General features: G+C 46.9%; 2 protein-coding genes across 2 annotated transcripts in view; one reads left to right on the top strand and one right to left on the bottom strand.

Annotated features, from left to right (window-relative positions):
- The window catches only part of HIF1A (hypoxia inducible factor 1 subunit alpha), a 641,105-nt gene that overhangs the window by 425,768 nt on the left and 201,388 nt on the right, over positions 1 to 13,949 (top strand). The gene's annotated exons all lie outside the window — the stretch shown is intronic.
- KCNH5 (potassium voltage-gated channel subfamily H member 5) overlaps positions 11,090 to 13,949 on the bottom strand; it is a 188,225-nt gene continuing 185,365 nt past the window's right edge. The window contains exon 11 of the mRNA XM_083732341.1: positions 11,090 to 12,293. Coding sequence (XP_083588467.1) covers positions 11,346 to 12,293 — 948 coding nt within the window. The 3' untranslated portion in view covers positions 11,090 to 11,345. The remainder of the gene's footprint in view (positions 12,294 to 13,949) is intronic.

The following is a 13,949-nucleotide window of genomic DNA, read 5'->3' on the forward strand; positions in this document are numbered from 1 at the left end:
AGAGTTATTTTCAAGCACAGAATGGGATGGAGAGAGGGGAACTGATTCTGAAGCTTCCTCCTGATGAGGATATATAGTTTGGCCACCGTTATCCCACAGGTGAAATACATCTCTGTGTTTATAAAAAGGTAAAGGACCCCTGACAGTTAAGTCCAGTCACGAACGACTCTGGGGTTGCGGCGCTCATCTCACTTTACTGGCTGAGGGAGCCAGCGTACAGATTCCAGGTCATGTGGCCAACATGACTAAGCCGCTTCTGGTGAAACCAGAGCAGCGCACGGAAACGCCGCTTACCTTCCCGCTGGAATGGTACCTATTTATCTACTTGCACTTTGATGTGCTTTCGAACTGCTAGGTTGGCAGGAGGTGGGACCGAGCAATGGGAGCTCACCCCGTCGCGGGGATTTGAACGGTCAACCTTCCAATCGGCAAGGTTTAGACCACAGTGCCACCTGTGTCCCCTCTGTGTTGATAGATGGTCAGTAAAATGTATTCTGGCTAGGATCCAGAGTAGCCCTTCCATGAGTAGCTATGAAACCACCAAAATTCTCAGCTAAAACATCCATGACAGATGACCATCCAACCTCTGCTTGAAAACCTCCAGGGAAGGAGAGCCCACTGTTAGAATTCCTGCTCCGTGATTGCAGTCATGGGATTGTTGTCTTTCACATGTAGGTGTATGTTTTGACTCCACAGAGTGGGAAGTGATGGAGACAGGATGTTTGTGTTACTGTGTTCCGTGAAGTGGGACTATTGTCCTTTGTTGTTGTTTTTTCTTTGCTGTTTGATGCTAGAGAGAGAGGGAGCCATGTTGCAGTGCTCCGTGTGTGTTTATATGTAAATAAAGTAGATTAGCCAAAATGCTGAGTTGCTGAGGTCTGGTACGCAAGTTGCGAAGACTCTGCAGATCCCTAAGTGTGCCGATGTCTGTTGGCATCAGTCGCTGTGATGTTCAGGCTGAATAAAGCTTTTGAAGCTCCCGAACGATTGACAAGCAGGGAGAGAACATGCCAGTCGGGCATGTGTCTCTATCAGGGTCCTACTCGAGTTTAGGGCGAGCTCCTGACACCCACAACCTCCTGAGGGAGACTGTTCCGCTGTCAAACAGCAGAACTCCTATCAGCTCCAGCTAGCCTGGACAGTGGAGCAGTTCTCTAGCAACATCTGGAGGACCACAGTTTCTCCATCCTTGCACTGGGCAGCACAGATGTTAAGAGATCATGTCCAACTTCTCCACTGGACTTTGCCACTCTGGTTGAAAGGATTCCCCTGAATTCTTCCAGCGCTTATTTCATTTACATCTATTCTAGTGGTGTGCGTTTCTCACCCAGCAGCTGCAGAGTTCCTGCTGGGAATGAATTCAGATTTGCTCTACAACAGTGAATCACAAATTCCCCTCCCCCCATAGCAGCCCAGGACCACTTGAAAATTGCTGAGGGACTTGGGGGGCCTCTTAATTAGGGTTGCCAAATGTCCAGAATTTCCCAGGCATAGCTGGAATACTGCAGTTGGAAGCAGTTTCCGGGTGGAAATCACTTAGATGACTGGGAAAATTCGGGTGTATGGCAATCGATGTGGGAAGTCTAGATTTTGGTGAAGTTCCTTAAAAATAGCTCTCACACACGACCCCCCCCCCAAAACCCCTAACTTAATTGTTTTTCTGCCTCTTGTAGAAATTTTAATGCTCTGTGCTAGATGCTGCATGGTTTTAAACACCAATATTTAGGGCCAACAGAGCTACAAATACCCTGACCCTTTGCAAACTGTCAAAGAAATCAGAGCAGACTCTCACTCCAATGAAGCGCTGTTAAGACCCATAGACTTTGAGTGGGGTGATAAACAGTAACAAACGCTTTAAAGCACCACACGCTTTCACTACATTTCCACAGAGCTTTGAACAAAGCAACATTTGTCCAGCTTCCATGAACTTCTGCACAAATTTCAAGGGAAGCCAACAAAATTTCAATGACTAACAATATTTGTCTGGGAGAAAGGGCTTTATATATCTCGTGTACACATCCATTAGCAACTTTCTTTGATGTCTGACTTCAAGAGGTGACTTTACTCAATGCTTGCTAATTTATTTATTTGCTGCCCTTTTAGAAGTTGCCCGCTTTCGGCAGCCAGCCATTGATATGGATCATCTCCTTGAAATGTACTTCGCCTTGATGTCAGAGGGGCATCAAATTACTCCGTTCGCTATATGACAAGCAAACGTCACTTGCTTGTGTATTGAGAGAATCCCCTGTGGAACACTTGCCATTTCTATTCGCTGCCTATTCTTGATCATATATTGATGCCGCCTTAGCGAAATGCCATGCATTTAAGGAAATGGTGTTACGATGAGGACTTAAGTTCTTATGAAAATGTCCAATTAAAATGTTCCCCAATCCCTTTCCCTGACAGGATGTGAGCAAATGGAACAAGTGTAAAATGAAATGTATGTTGAGGGGGGGGGATATTAATTTCACGTACACACTTATGGGGTCTGAACTGGTCGGCCGTGACAGCAGGAATGAGACGTTGAGGTCACTTAATGAAAATGTTGGCCCAGTGTGTAGTAGCTGTGAAAAAGACAAATTGCATGGTAGGCATCATTAGGAAAGGAACTGAAGTTAAAACTGTTGATACACACTGCAGAAGATCCAACCTCCAGGGCAGGACGGCAGGAACTGATATGACAAGGAAAAGTTCTTACCAACTGCTTTTTATTCAATATTCACAGAGAGAGAGGCTTGGAAATGCTGCCTCTTGGAATAATGGCGTTGCCCCGAGTGAGTCTTCACCCCCTTCCTCTCTTATCCGTCACAGCTTTGACCAAAAGAACGGACTTTGTGACTTCTTGCTATGCTTTGAACTACTGATGCTTTGTGAGTATGTTTTAGTTAGCCGTATTGTACAATGTTTTTATTTTTCTGTTTGTAACTTTTTAAGAAATGTGCAAGCTTTTACTTTGTAAGTGGCTTTTTCAATAAATTTGGAAAATGACTTTTGCCTTTTGTATTTTGTGCCTTTTGCCAGAGAAGCTAAACTGGTGACTGACCCTTGGTGCATCTACCTGTTGGATTTCTCCTCTTTGGACCCCATTCTAGGGCTGACCCCGGAAAGGAGGTGGTGGCAGCTTTCTATGATTTGCTACACCTTGTGTCCTTTCCCTCTCCCTGCCAGGTTCTGCCAAAGTTTGGAGGACTGGTGGGGGGGGTAGATAGTGGCCCCGAGAACACAATAAAGCCAGTGTGGTGTAGTGGTTAAGAGCGGTAGTCATGTAATCTGGTGAACCGGGTTCGCGTCTCCGCTCCTCCACATGCAGCTGCTGGGTGACCTTGGGCCAGTCACACTTCTTTGAAGTCTCTCAGCCCCACTCACCTCACAGAGTGTTTGTTGTGGGGGAGGAAGGGAAAGGAGATTGTTAGCTGCTTTGAGACTCCTGAAGGGGAGTGAAAGGTGGGATATCAAATCCAAACTACTCTTCTTCTTCTTCTTCTTCTTCTTCTTCTTCTTCTTCTTCTTCTTCTTCTTCTTCTTCTTCTTCTTCTATTAATGGCTACGAGCCAGGATGGCTATCTTCTACCTCCACAGTCAAAGGTAGGAATGCTTTGGAATTCCAGTTTTCTGGTTTCCTGTGGGTGTCTGGTTGGGCACTGCAAGAAAAGGATGCTGGACTAGATGGGCCATTGGCCTCATCCAACAGGCTCTTCTTATGAGCACTACAGGCTCACTGACTTGACCTTGACCGCGGAAACACCTCACCTATATTTCAGAAGGTCCTCCTTCTGGAAGCTTTTAACCAGGATACCACCTGAACTGTAATCAACACTGTGGAGGCAAATAATTTGCAAGGTCGGATTCATTTTGCGACATGTTCCCTCACTCCAAAGAGGTGTGAAGTATCATCTAGCACGGATGTCCAGAAAGGCCACTCTCTCCATTTGCACACCAAGCAGCACCGGGAACCAGAAAGAGTTTTCTGCCAAAGGCATCTGAGGACAAGGTTCAGACATCATCTTTAAGGTTAATCCTTTATACTCAGAGCAAACTCAACCCTTCAAGTTAGACAAAATGACACCAACCATGATCAAGAGGGAGATAGCAGAGGGCTTGCAAAATACCCCAAGGTTTGCCGAGGTACAGTAAGTATTTAGGATAAAGGTAAAGGTAAAGGACCCCTGGCCATTAGGTCCAGTCGTGGCTGACTCTGGGGTTGCGGCGCTCATCTCGCTTTATTGGCTGAGGGAGCCAGCGTACAGCTTCCGGGTCATGTGGCCAGCATGACTAAGCCGCTTCTGGCGAACCAGAGCAGCGCACGGAAACGCCGTTTACCTTCCCGCCGGAGTGGTACCTATTTATCTACTTGCACTTTGATGTGCTTTCGAACTGCTAGGTTGGCAGAAACAGGGACCGAGCAACGGGAGCTCACCCTGTCGTGGGGATTCGAACCACCGACCTTCTGATCGGCAAGTCCTAGGCTCTGTGGTTTAACCCACAGTGCCACTCGCGTCCCAGTATTTAGGATAAAATCACCCTAATACAGACACTACCACTTCCAAATAGTGGAATGATGACTGAGCCTATTCTGTGCCCATAGAATTCTGGCTGGCCTTTGGAGGTGGTCGAGGAGACGAGAAAGCAAATGTGAAGGAGGAATGGAATGGAGTGTTCTGAAACTGGGTATGGTTGGTTGGAATTCTGAAAAGGAGCATCCCGTGATGCAGTATTTCGTGACAGGTCCTACTAATAGTTTTTCAGTTCATTCTGTGCAGATCCAGAATCAATGAACAGGTATCCATGTCTGTCTGTCTGTCTGTCTGTCTGTCTGTCTGTCTGTCTGTCTGTCTGTCTGTCTGTCTTATTTTGCACCTTTCTGGGGCAGGAACTCAATTCAAAATCTGAACGAAGGTTGAAAAAGGCTCAAAACAAGATATGCCATGAATAATTGGTCTCGGGAGGTCCTCCTTGTTCTCCAAACAGAGTCTCTCCGGAAACTAGAAATGCATTTTGCTACATGAATGAATCATAACTTGAATATTTAGGCACCATTAATGGCATCTAGCATTCAGAGCTTCATGGTTCTTTGGAACATATGGGCTTAGATATAATGTTACATACAAATAGGTACAAATGAGAGATGTAACACCCCAATGAGAGAAGCAACGTCAAATTATAGAACATCTCTGTTCTTAACTTTTTAAATTTTACATTCACCAGGAAACATTGAATACATATTTTACGATACGGGGATTGAAATTTAGTATAGCTGTCAGGGGCCAGATACAACATTTCCCCCCAGGCCTGTTTATCCATCAGTTGGTTCAATCCTGACCTATATCAGCCATCTCCAACCCAGTGGCTCCAGATGTTTGGAACCACACTTCCCATCATCCAAGTTCTCATCCTTTCTATAATATGATGCTGGCTTTGACAATGATGCAAGAACTGAAGGAGGGAAAGCTATGAAAACACGAATGACATATGTGCGTTGATTTGCAGAACAGGGCTTTTCAAGTGGTTTGTGCAAAAGTGAGAAGTGGTTTTATAGAAGGTATGCAGCCTATTTTGGCAGAAGCCTATATGTGTTGTATCTCATGTGTTGTAGGTTCTTTGGGCAATATTTACTGAGACCATCCGTGGGCACCATTCATAGGCGCCGACTCCATGGGGCCTGAGGGGGCCCGAGCCCCCTCAAAAATTCGTTTGGGGGGCTCCGCCCCCCCAATAATTTAATAAAATTATTAGTTATATTATGCTTTGTAAAATCACAAAATTATGTTGGTATTTTTTATTTTCCTTGTTTGACGATAGTTACCTTTTAAAATACATTCAGTAATGAGTTAAAACAAAGCCACTCCCGATCTAGAGAGGGGGTGGGGTTGCGGGCTCTCGACCCATCAACAATCTTGCGGGGCTGGCGTCAGCCCCGCGAAAAGCAGGGATTCCCCCTAGCTCATTAATATTCACCGCCCACGGCGGCAGCCAATCGGCTGCCGCAAAGGTCGGGCCCTCACAGGTTCACTTAAGGTCGGGGCAGCCCGGGGCTCGCCCCTTTCGTTCCCCCAGCAGCAGTGGTTTGGAGGTCTTGGGCCCCGCCAATATTTTTTATAAGTCGGTATGGGCCCCCGCCCCCCCAATATTTTTTATAAGTCGGCGCCCCTGGCACCATTGGAGGTTTTGGTGGGCAAGCAGGCACCCACGGGTGCCACGCTGCCCCACTCACCCCCTATAGAAACTTACTGTAATGGTTATATGGGGTTGCTCGTGCGTAAGTTGCCGCCACTCCTGGCTAGGTGGCCTGGTTAAACCTTTCCTGGCTGGACAGCCCTTCACTTCGTGGCTTTTAGTCGCTAGCAGAATCCGTCAGTGGGCGTTTCTTGAATTTCTTCCAGCAAAGAAATTCTTTGACGCCAAGTCTACGCCTACTTTCCCTGCGCAGAAGTCTTCTGCACAGGGTGGGGGTGGGTAGTCGAGGACCTGTGCTCTCCCTGCTGGTCTCCGGTGAAGAGTCCTGGAGCCCTCTCTCCGATTCCCCCATCCGCCCCCCTTTATCCCTGGTGTTACGCTGATTTCCTTCCCCAGCTGCTGAGTCTCCTCTCTCCCTGCTGGGCCCTTCTCCAGCATCGCTTGGGAACCTTGCCTCCACTCCTGGCTCCGATGTCAGTTCCCTGACACTTACCTTTTCCAAAAGATAGGTCATTTTGGTCCTCCGATCACAAGAAGAAAGAAAGGCATTTTTATAGCCCTGGAACAAAGCACAGTGCTTTGTACGGTCAGAAAATGTGATCTGCATGCAACAAATACAGGATGGAGTGGAAAATGATACCTTTCTACATCCCTAATACCAGCAGGAGTTCTTTGGAGGAAAAGGTGTGTTATAATGATATTAGGTAGGTAGGTAGGTAGGTAGATACTTGAGCTAAGCCATAGATGTGACTCTAAGTAGGCTGTATCTAACCCAGTGCATGTGGAAGGCAGTTTGCATCACAAACATTTCCCTTCCTCCAATGTTGTTGTTGTTTTTAAATGATGCAGCATAAATAGATTTGATGGGCAATACCCACATATCCACGCCATGATTTTGAGAACTGTTAAAACCCCCTAAAAGGTGTACTGGGCATCCTGGGTGTGTGTTTCTCTCTCACACACGCATGCATGCATAGATATAAATATCTGCATGGACCGCTTGTTGTTGTTTTTCCTGTTGTCTACCAAAGATCAGAAAAAGAATGCAGAATGCAGAGGACATTGTCAGCATTGATTTTTCACTACTTCTATCCTTATCCACCAAGTTTGCAGATGAATAAATGATAGTAAATGAATACCACCCGTGGTTTTCGGGTAAACAGTTCTGCCAGTGCAAGGAGTTTTAGCTGAGATGGCTTTGAAGTGAAGCAAGACCTGCACCAGCAGTTGGTAGTTGCCATCACTGGTCACCACAACACTTTTGCCTTTTGATGCTGTCAGCCTCCTTTGGAAGAGAAAGATGGGGGAGCCAGCTATATACCATCATACCATCAACCCCCCCCCCCCGAACTGTATTCAAGCCAGTCTCCTGGGAGTGGAGCAAGACCAACAGCAGAATCTTTACTTTTGTTTTTGCTCTGTATTTACCGTATTTTTCGCTTTATAGAAGGCACCCGACCATAGGACGCACCTTATTTTAGAGGGGGAGAACAAGAAGAAAAAAAAATCTCCCCCTCTCTGCTCAGCACCCCTTCAGCGAAGCGGCAGGAGAAACGGAGCCCCTTCCATTTCTCCTCCCGCTTGGTTGAAGGGGCGCTGTGCAGCTCTCCATCTCTGCTGAAGCCAGGAAAGTCTTGCTCTCCTGGCTTCAGCAAAAGGAACCCGAAGCCTCCGGAGTGCAGCGCAAGTTCCTGCTGCGCTCCTGAGGCTTCAGGTGGCTATCCCTGAAGCCTGGAGAGCAAGAGGCTTCAGCGAAAGCAGCGCAAAGCCTCAGGAGTGTGGAGGGAGCACTCCCTCTGTGCTTCGGAGGCTTCGCGTTGCTATCGCTGAAGCCAAGGAGCCTGCATTCGCTCCATAGGACACACACACATTCCCCCTTACTTTTTGGAGGGGAAAAAGTGAGTCCTATAGAGCGAAAAATACGGGATGTACATAAGCCTAACTGGTTCTTGGGTGCTATTCAATGGCTGGGGCAACCCAGACAAATGGATGGGATGCAAATAATACATTTGTTTGTTTGTTTGTTTATGTTGTTCTGTGCTTTCTAAATTGTTGGTTTTTGTTCTTTTGAACCTACTGACATGTTATGCAATTTGTATATTTGTATTTCCAGCGTCCTCTACTTTGATGTCCTGATGTTTTAAATGGTTGCTGTAAGCCATTTGGGGCACAGCTTGTCATGGGAAAGCAGCATATAAGTAAAATCAATCAATCAATCAATGGAACTTCCCTGCCCTCTTCTTCTCTCCCTGTCACCGCCATATACTTCTGCGTTCCCTCTCAACCTTCTAGAGGAGATTTATGGTGGGTGCAGGGGGGAGATAATGTGTATGAAGACAACAAACTCCCACTCTCAGCCTCACTGAGGAAAGGAAAGCCGAGCGATATGTTTGGCACCAGCTTGGTTGAAGGAGTTGCCGGAAGGAGGCATATAAGGAGTTATCCAACTGTCTTAGGGACTCTACTGCAGATTTGTGTACAGTTCGCTCCTTAGTACTTTTCTTCTCTTCTCCTGAAGACGTCCCACAAGGGTAGATTTCCCCGCAGGGTTTACTCCCAATAAACTACCTCATGAATGAGTATAACCCGCAAGGCAGCAGAGGTTTAGGATGAGAGTTTTCCTTCTCCTTGGTGGGCCCCATCTGCCCCTCACGTCCCTCTACAGCACGGGCAGAAACCGCCTTCTTGACCATTGGTACCACCATTGGACCCACAATTGGTCTCATCGGCCGTAAATATTTCTAATACTTTAAGAGACGGGTGGCTAATATATGTAGGAATCCTTGATGGTGGTTTCTGGAGCACTTGCACCTCCTGAATGTAGCTCATAGAATCATAGAATAGAATCATAGAATCATAGAGTTGGAAGATACCACAAGGGCCATCAAGTCCAACCCCCTGCCAAGCAGGAAACACCATCAGAGCACTCCTGACATATGGTTGTCAAGCCTCTGCTTAAAGACCTCCAAAGAAGGAGACTCCACCACACTCCTTGGCAGCAAATTCCACTGTCAAACAGCTCTTACTGTCAGGAAGTTCTTCCTAATGTTTAGGTGGAATCTTCTTTCTTGTAGTTTGGATCCATTGCTCCGTGTCCGCTTCTCTGGAGCAGCAGAAAACAACCTTTCTCCCTCCTCTATGTGACATCCTTTTATATATTTGAACATGGCTATCATATCACCCCTTAACCTCCTCTTCTCCAGGCTAAACATGCCCAGCTCCCTTAGCCGTTCCTCATAAGGCATCGTTTCCAGGCCTTTGACAATTTTGGTTGCCCTCCTCTGGACACGTTCCAGTGTGCTGGTCCAGGGGGGAGGTTACCGTGGGGCGAGGTCCAGGACCTGAGTTGAGGGTCGGCAGACAGTCCTCCTCGGGCAAAGCGGGGTCCACAGCGGGAAGCCGGGCAAGGACAGGAACTCTGGGGGAAACAGGACTGGATGCTGGCCGAAACAGCTCTTCAACAACGTTGCTCCTGCAACCTGGGACCGGGCTGACTGGCCTTTATCTTCTCTGAGGCCAGGGGCGGTCCCGGTCCCCAGGAGACCCGCCTCTCCTGGCCTTAAGGTGAGCACTCCTCCTGGGAGAAACCAGTTCCCTTCGCCTCTCTGCCCTGAGCCTCTGCAGTTCAGGAGAGGCTGAAGGGTTACTGGGCCCAGGGGAAGACTCACCTGTAGGCACTGAGTCCTCAACCACCTCTGGAACCAGAGTAGATTCACCTGGTGCCTGCTCCTGAGGATCCGGCACAGGTGCAGGCGCTTCAGAATCAAGGCCCTGCCCCAGTTCAGCCGGCCCTGGAGGCGGGGACTCCTGTGCAGGCTGGGATTCCTCCAGTTCAGCCTCTGAATCGGATTCCCAGGCCATCACATCCAGTTTGTCAGTGTCCTTCTTGAGCTGTGGTGCCCAGCTCAGAGTTGGCGATCACCCTTTCCCATCCCAGTAGCCTCCAGATGCCTTGCAACTCCCATCAGCCCCTGCCAGCAAAAGCCAATGATGAGGGAGCTGGAGTTCAAAAACAACTGGGAGACACCAGGTTGAGGAAGAGCACCACTGACATATCTGCTTAGCTCTGTCCCCCAGCCCATTTCAGGTTGTTGGTCTTAGAGTGTGACAAAGAGACAGAAGCCAGGGATTGTGTGTGGCCTACTTTTGACATCCTATACCATTCCATAAATTAGTATGTTATTAGATGGTACCAGCCCGAAATGTTTCCCCACCATGGGCGTAGCCAGGATTTATGGGGGGGGGTTGGGGGGGTGTCAGGACACCCACCTGTCACCGTCCTCCATCTGGCTCTGTCTAGCAGATTCAGAATGAAATGTCTCAACAACGGTCGTTTTAAATTACTTTTGACCCCAAGTGCTCAGAAAAATCTGTCAAAATCTTTCTACAATTTCTACTTTTAGTAATTTTTGATCATGGTATCTCCCCTGCCAGGTAAGTAATTTCTACTTTTAGTATTTTTTTATTATTATTATTGATCAGATTGATTGGGGAGACAGCTGCCCCCTGTCCCTCTGGCTACACCCATGTTCCCCACACTTGAAATAATACGTTCAGTTTATTTACTGGCAAACTGGTCCGTGATTCTTTAAACAGCACACTGTCGCCTTTGTTGCTTGCTTTTTTTAAAACAAAATTCATCCTTTTATTTTATAATAGAGATTATAAATAAATTGAAAGTGTGCATGCAGTCAACTGCATATTATACAAGCAATATCTATGTTAATAACTGTTTTCCTTGGCAGGCCAGAATCCAGCTGGACATGCAATATTTACATATCAAAATCCATTTTTGTGTGTGTGTTCAAGTCATATCGAATGCAAGTGAAAATATATATGTTTATATTATATATATATATATATATATATATATTATTTAGTCAATATATATATATACACACACACACACACACACACACACATATATGCACACACACATGAACATATACACCTGTTCTGGTACGTTATATATACATGTGTGTATGTCTCTCTCTGTGTGTGCCTGCTCATTTCACAGCATACCCGTATAGTTGTATCCAATGTTGGTCATATCCAGAGAGGACCCATTGAAATGCATGGGCGTGACCAACTTAAGCCCATTCAGTCTAATGGACCTACTCCAACTTAGTCGGAGACAACGCAGAGTACAGAAAGAGGAATAGGCATATCTATTAAAAGTGGATCTCATCTTTTTCTGATTCAGGTGAGTCGGGCCTCGAAACGCTAAAAATATCCTGACAAGGTATTTGGGACGGCAGCTTAGGGGGCAAATGGGATTTGGGAGAAGGTGTCGGTGGCGTGCTCTTTTCAGACAGTATCTTTAAGATCTCGGCCACCTGTTTCTCCAGGACAGCCATCCTGCTGCTTAGCAGCTGAATATCTTCCTTGAGTTCGTGTTTGACCTCCTGGAGGGTAGTTTGTAAGGCCTGTTCAGGGATGGGGTAAAAGGGGTGTTTTGCATCCGCTTGGCTGGGGCTGTGCTCCAGGGGGCTCCGGTTCTCGCCAGCTTTGTCCAAACGAAGGTCACTTTTTGTGATCCCACTGTCACAAGAGTCCGTTTTCCGCAGTGGGTTTTTAGTTACGCCATTATCCGAGTCGCCGCTCTTGGGGTCATCAGACAACAACCCCATGGACTCTGCTTTGGTGACATTGTTCCAGTCTTCCTTCTTCTCCTCCTGCCCCGCCATGGTGTTCTTTAGCCTTAGCCACCCCTTCCCATTCCCATTTTTCATCCTCACGGGACTGGTCACCTTGAGGGATTTCTGCTCACTGTTGCCATTGGGCTTCAGCTCCATGGCATCCCGGTTATTCTGTTTGATGACCTCATTGGTCTTCACGTAAGACAGGGATGTCTGGATAGGTGTGATCTGAGACACGGTGACCACGCTTGTGCCAGTGATGGAGGACCCATTCTGCATGGTCCGGGTCTCCACTTGGAGGCTATTCCTCTCTGGGTCGATGATGGCTGTGCCTTGGTTCCGCATCTCCTTCTGCTGCTTGAATTTCTGGAAGAGCTTTCTCACCGGGTGGTCCACAGGGATGCTCAAGGTCACTTCATTCTTCTGACGCAGGCGCTCCTCCTCTTCTTTTTTGACATCACTGATTTTCCGGAAAATAATCTGGAAGGGACAAAAATCCAACATGTAGTAAGAAACAAACCAACAAAACAGCTTTCCTTGGTGAGCAAATATTTTCTGAGTGGGACCAAATATCATGGGCTTATTGCAACTTTCCCAACCTGATGTCCTTCCAGATGTTGTTGGACTTCAATTCCCATTAGCCCCAGCCAGCAAGGCCCAACGGTCAGGGATGATGGGAGTTATAGTCCAAAAAGGAACTAGGTTGGCAAAAGCTGGTTTAGTGGGGGAAATTCCTCCTTGTTTCTTTTAGGTATTTTCTCTGCAAGTGAATACAATATCCAAATTGGGTGGCGACAGATATCCAAATTCATTTTATCCATTGTTTGCTCCTGTCTCCAACCATCCATATGTTGTGCTACAATATTTCCTTACAAGGATGAAGCAAGGCAGGATATCTGTGGCTCCCTAGATCGTTGTTTACCTTTCTTTATTTGAAGAAATTATATTCTGCTTAACTGTAATGGTCTCTAAATGGTTTGTAAGATGAAATAAATATAAATATAAATCAATTAAAACCATTAAATCAAATTAAAATTAAAATGTTTGCTTGAATAATAACAACCATAGAGTCTTCATTAGGTTCCAGGTGTCCAGTACTGAGTGACCCTGTTTGACCCCCACTGGAAGGGAGTACCATAAAATTGTGCCCACAATATTGAATAAACAGCTAAGAGAGGGTATGAACATCTGAACCATTTGAGACCAAAAACAGTGATTCCCCTCAAGGCCCTTCATGATCAGGCAAGGATATAAGTGATCAGGTGGTCCTTGAGGTATCCTGGATCCAAATTGTAGCTGACCTTGTAAATCAATACAATAACATTGAACCTGACCCAGGTAAGGTAAAAGGTAAAGGACCCCTGGACGGTTAAGTTCAGTCAAAGGCGACTATGGGATTGTGGCGCCCATCTCGCTTTCAGGCTGAGGGAGCCGGCGTTTGTCCGCAGACAGCTTCTGAGTCATGACTAAACCACTTATGGCACAACGGAACATCGTGACGGAAGCCAGAGCACACAGAAACGTCGTTTACCTGCCCACCACAGTGGTACCTATTTATCTACTCGCACTGGTGTGCTTTTGAACTGCTAGGTTGGCAGGAGCTGGGACAGGAGCTCCCTCCATTGTGGGGTTTCGAACCGCTGACCTTCTGATCGGCAAGCCCAAGAGGCTCAATGGTTTAGACCACAGAACTACCTGCATCCCACCTGAGCCAGGAGCCTATGGGCAGCCAGTGCAGGGTTTAAAACACTGGAGTGCTGGTGATAATCTGTTCCCTTAAACAGTATAGCTGCGGCATTTTGCAGCAACTGGAGCTCCCAAGTCCAGGCCAAAGGGGCACCCCATATAGAGCATATTGTAACAACCGAGTCTTGATGTTTCCATTTCTCATGGGCCCCAGCTGGCATGGCCAATGCTTACAGCCCTGTTCTTGTTGGAGTGTATCAAGTTAAGAAGGAAGTGCGTTGACATCTGTTGATGTGTATTATGATAATCCTTGAGCATGACACACAATCAACCTGTTTGTAGCACTTCCAACAGTGGCAAGCTGATGTGGCTGCAGATTATGCAAGGATGAAACAGAATCCCCACACCTGGTTCAATGTGCATTTATGTGGAAGCAATTCCCAGGTATAG

The sequence above is a fragment of the Podarcis gaigeae genome (genome assembly GCF_964106915.1).
Source record: "Podarcis gaigeae genome assembly, chromosome: 1".
Classification (NCBI taxonomy): domain Eukaryota; kingdom Metazoa; phylum Chordata; class Lepidosauria; order Squamata; family Lacertidae; genus Podarcis; species Podarcis gaigeae.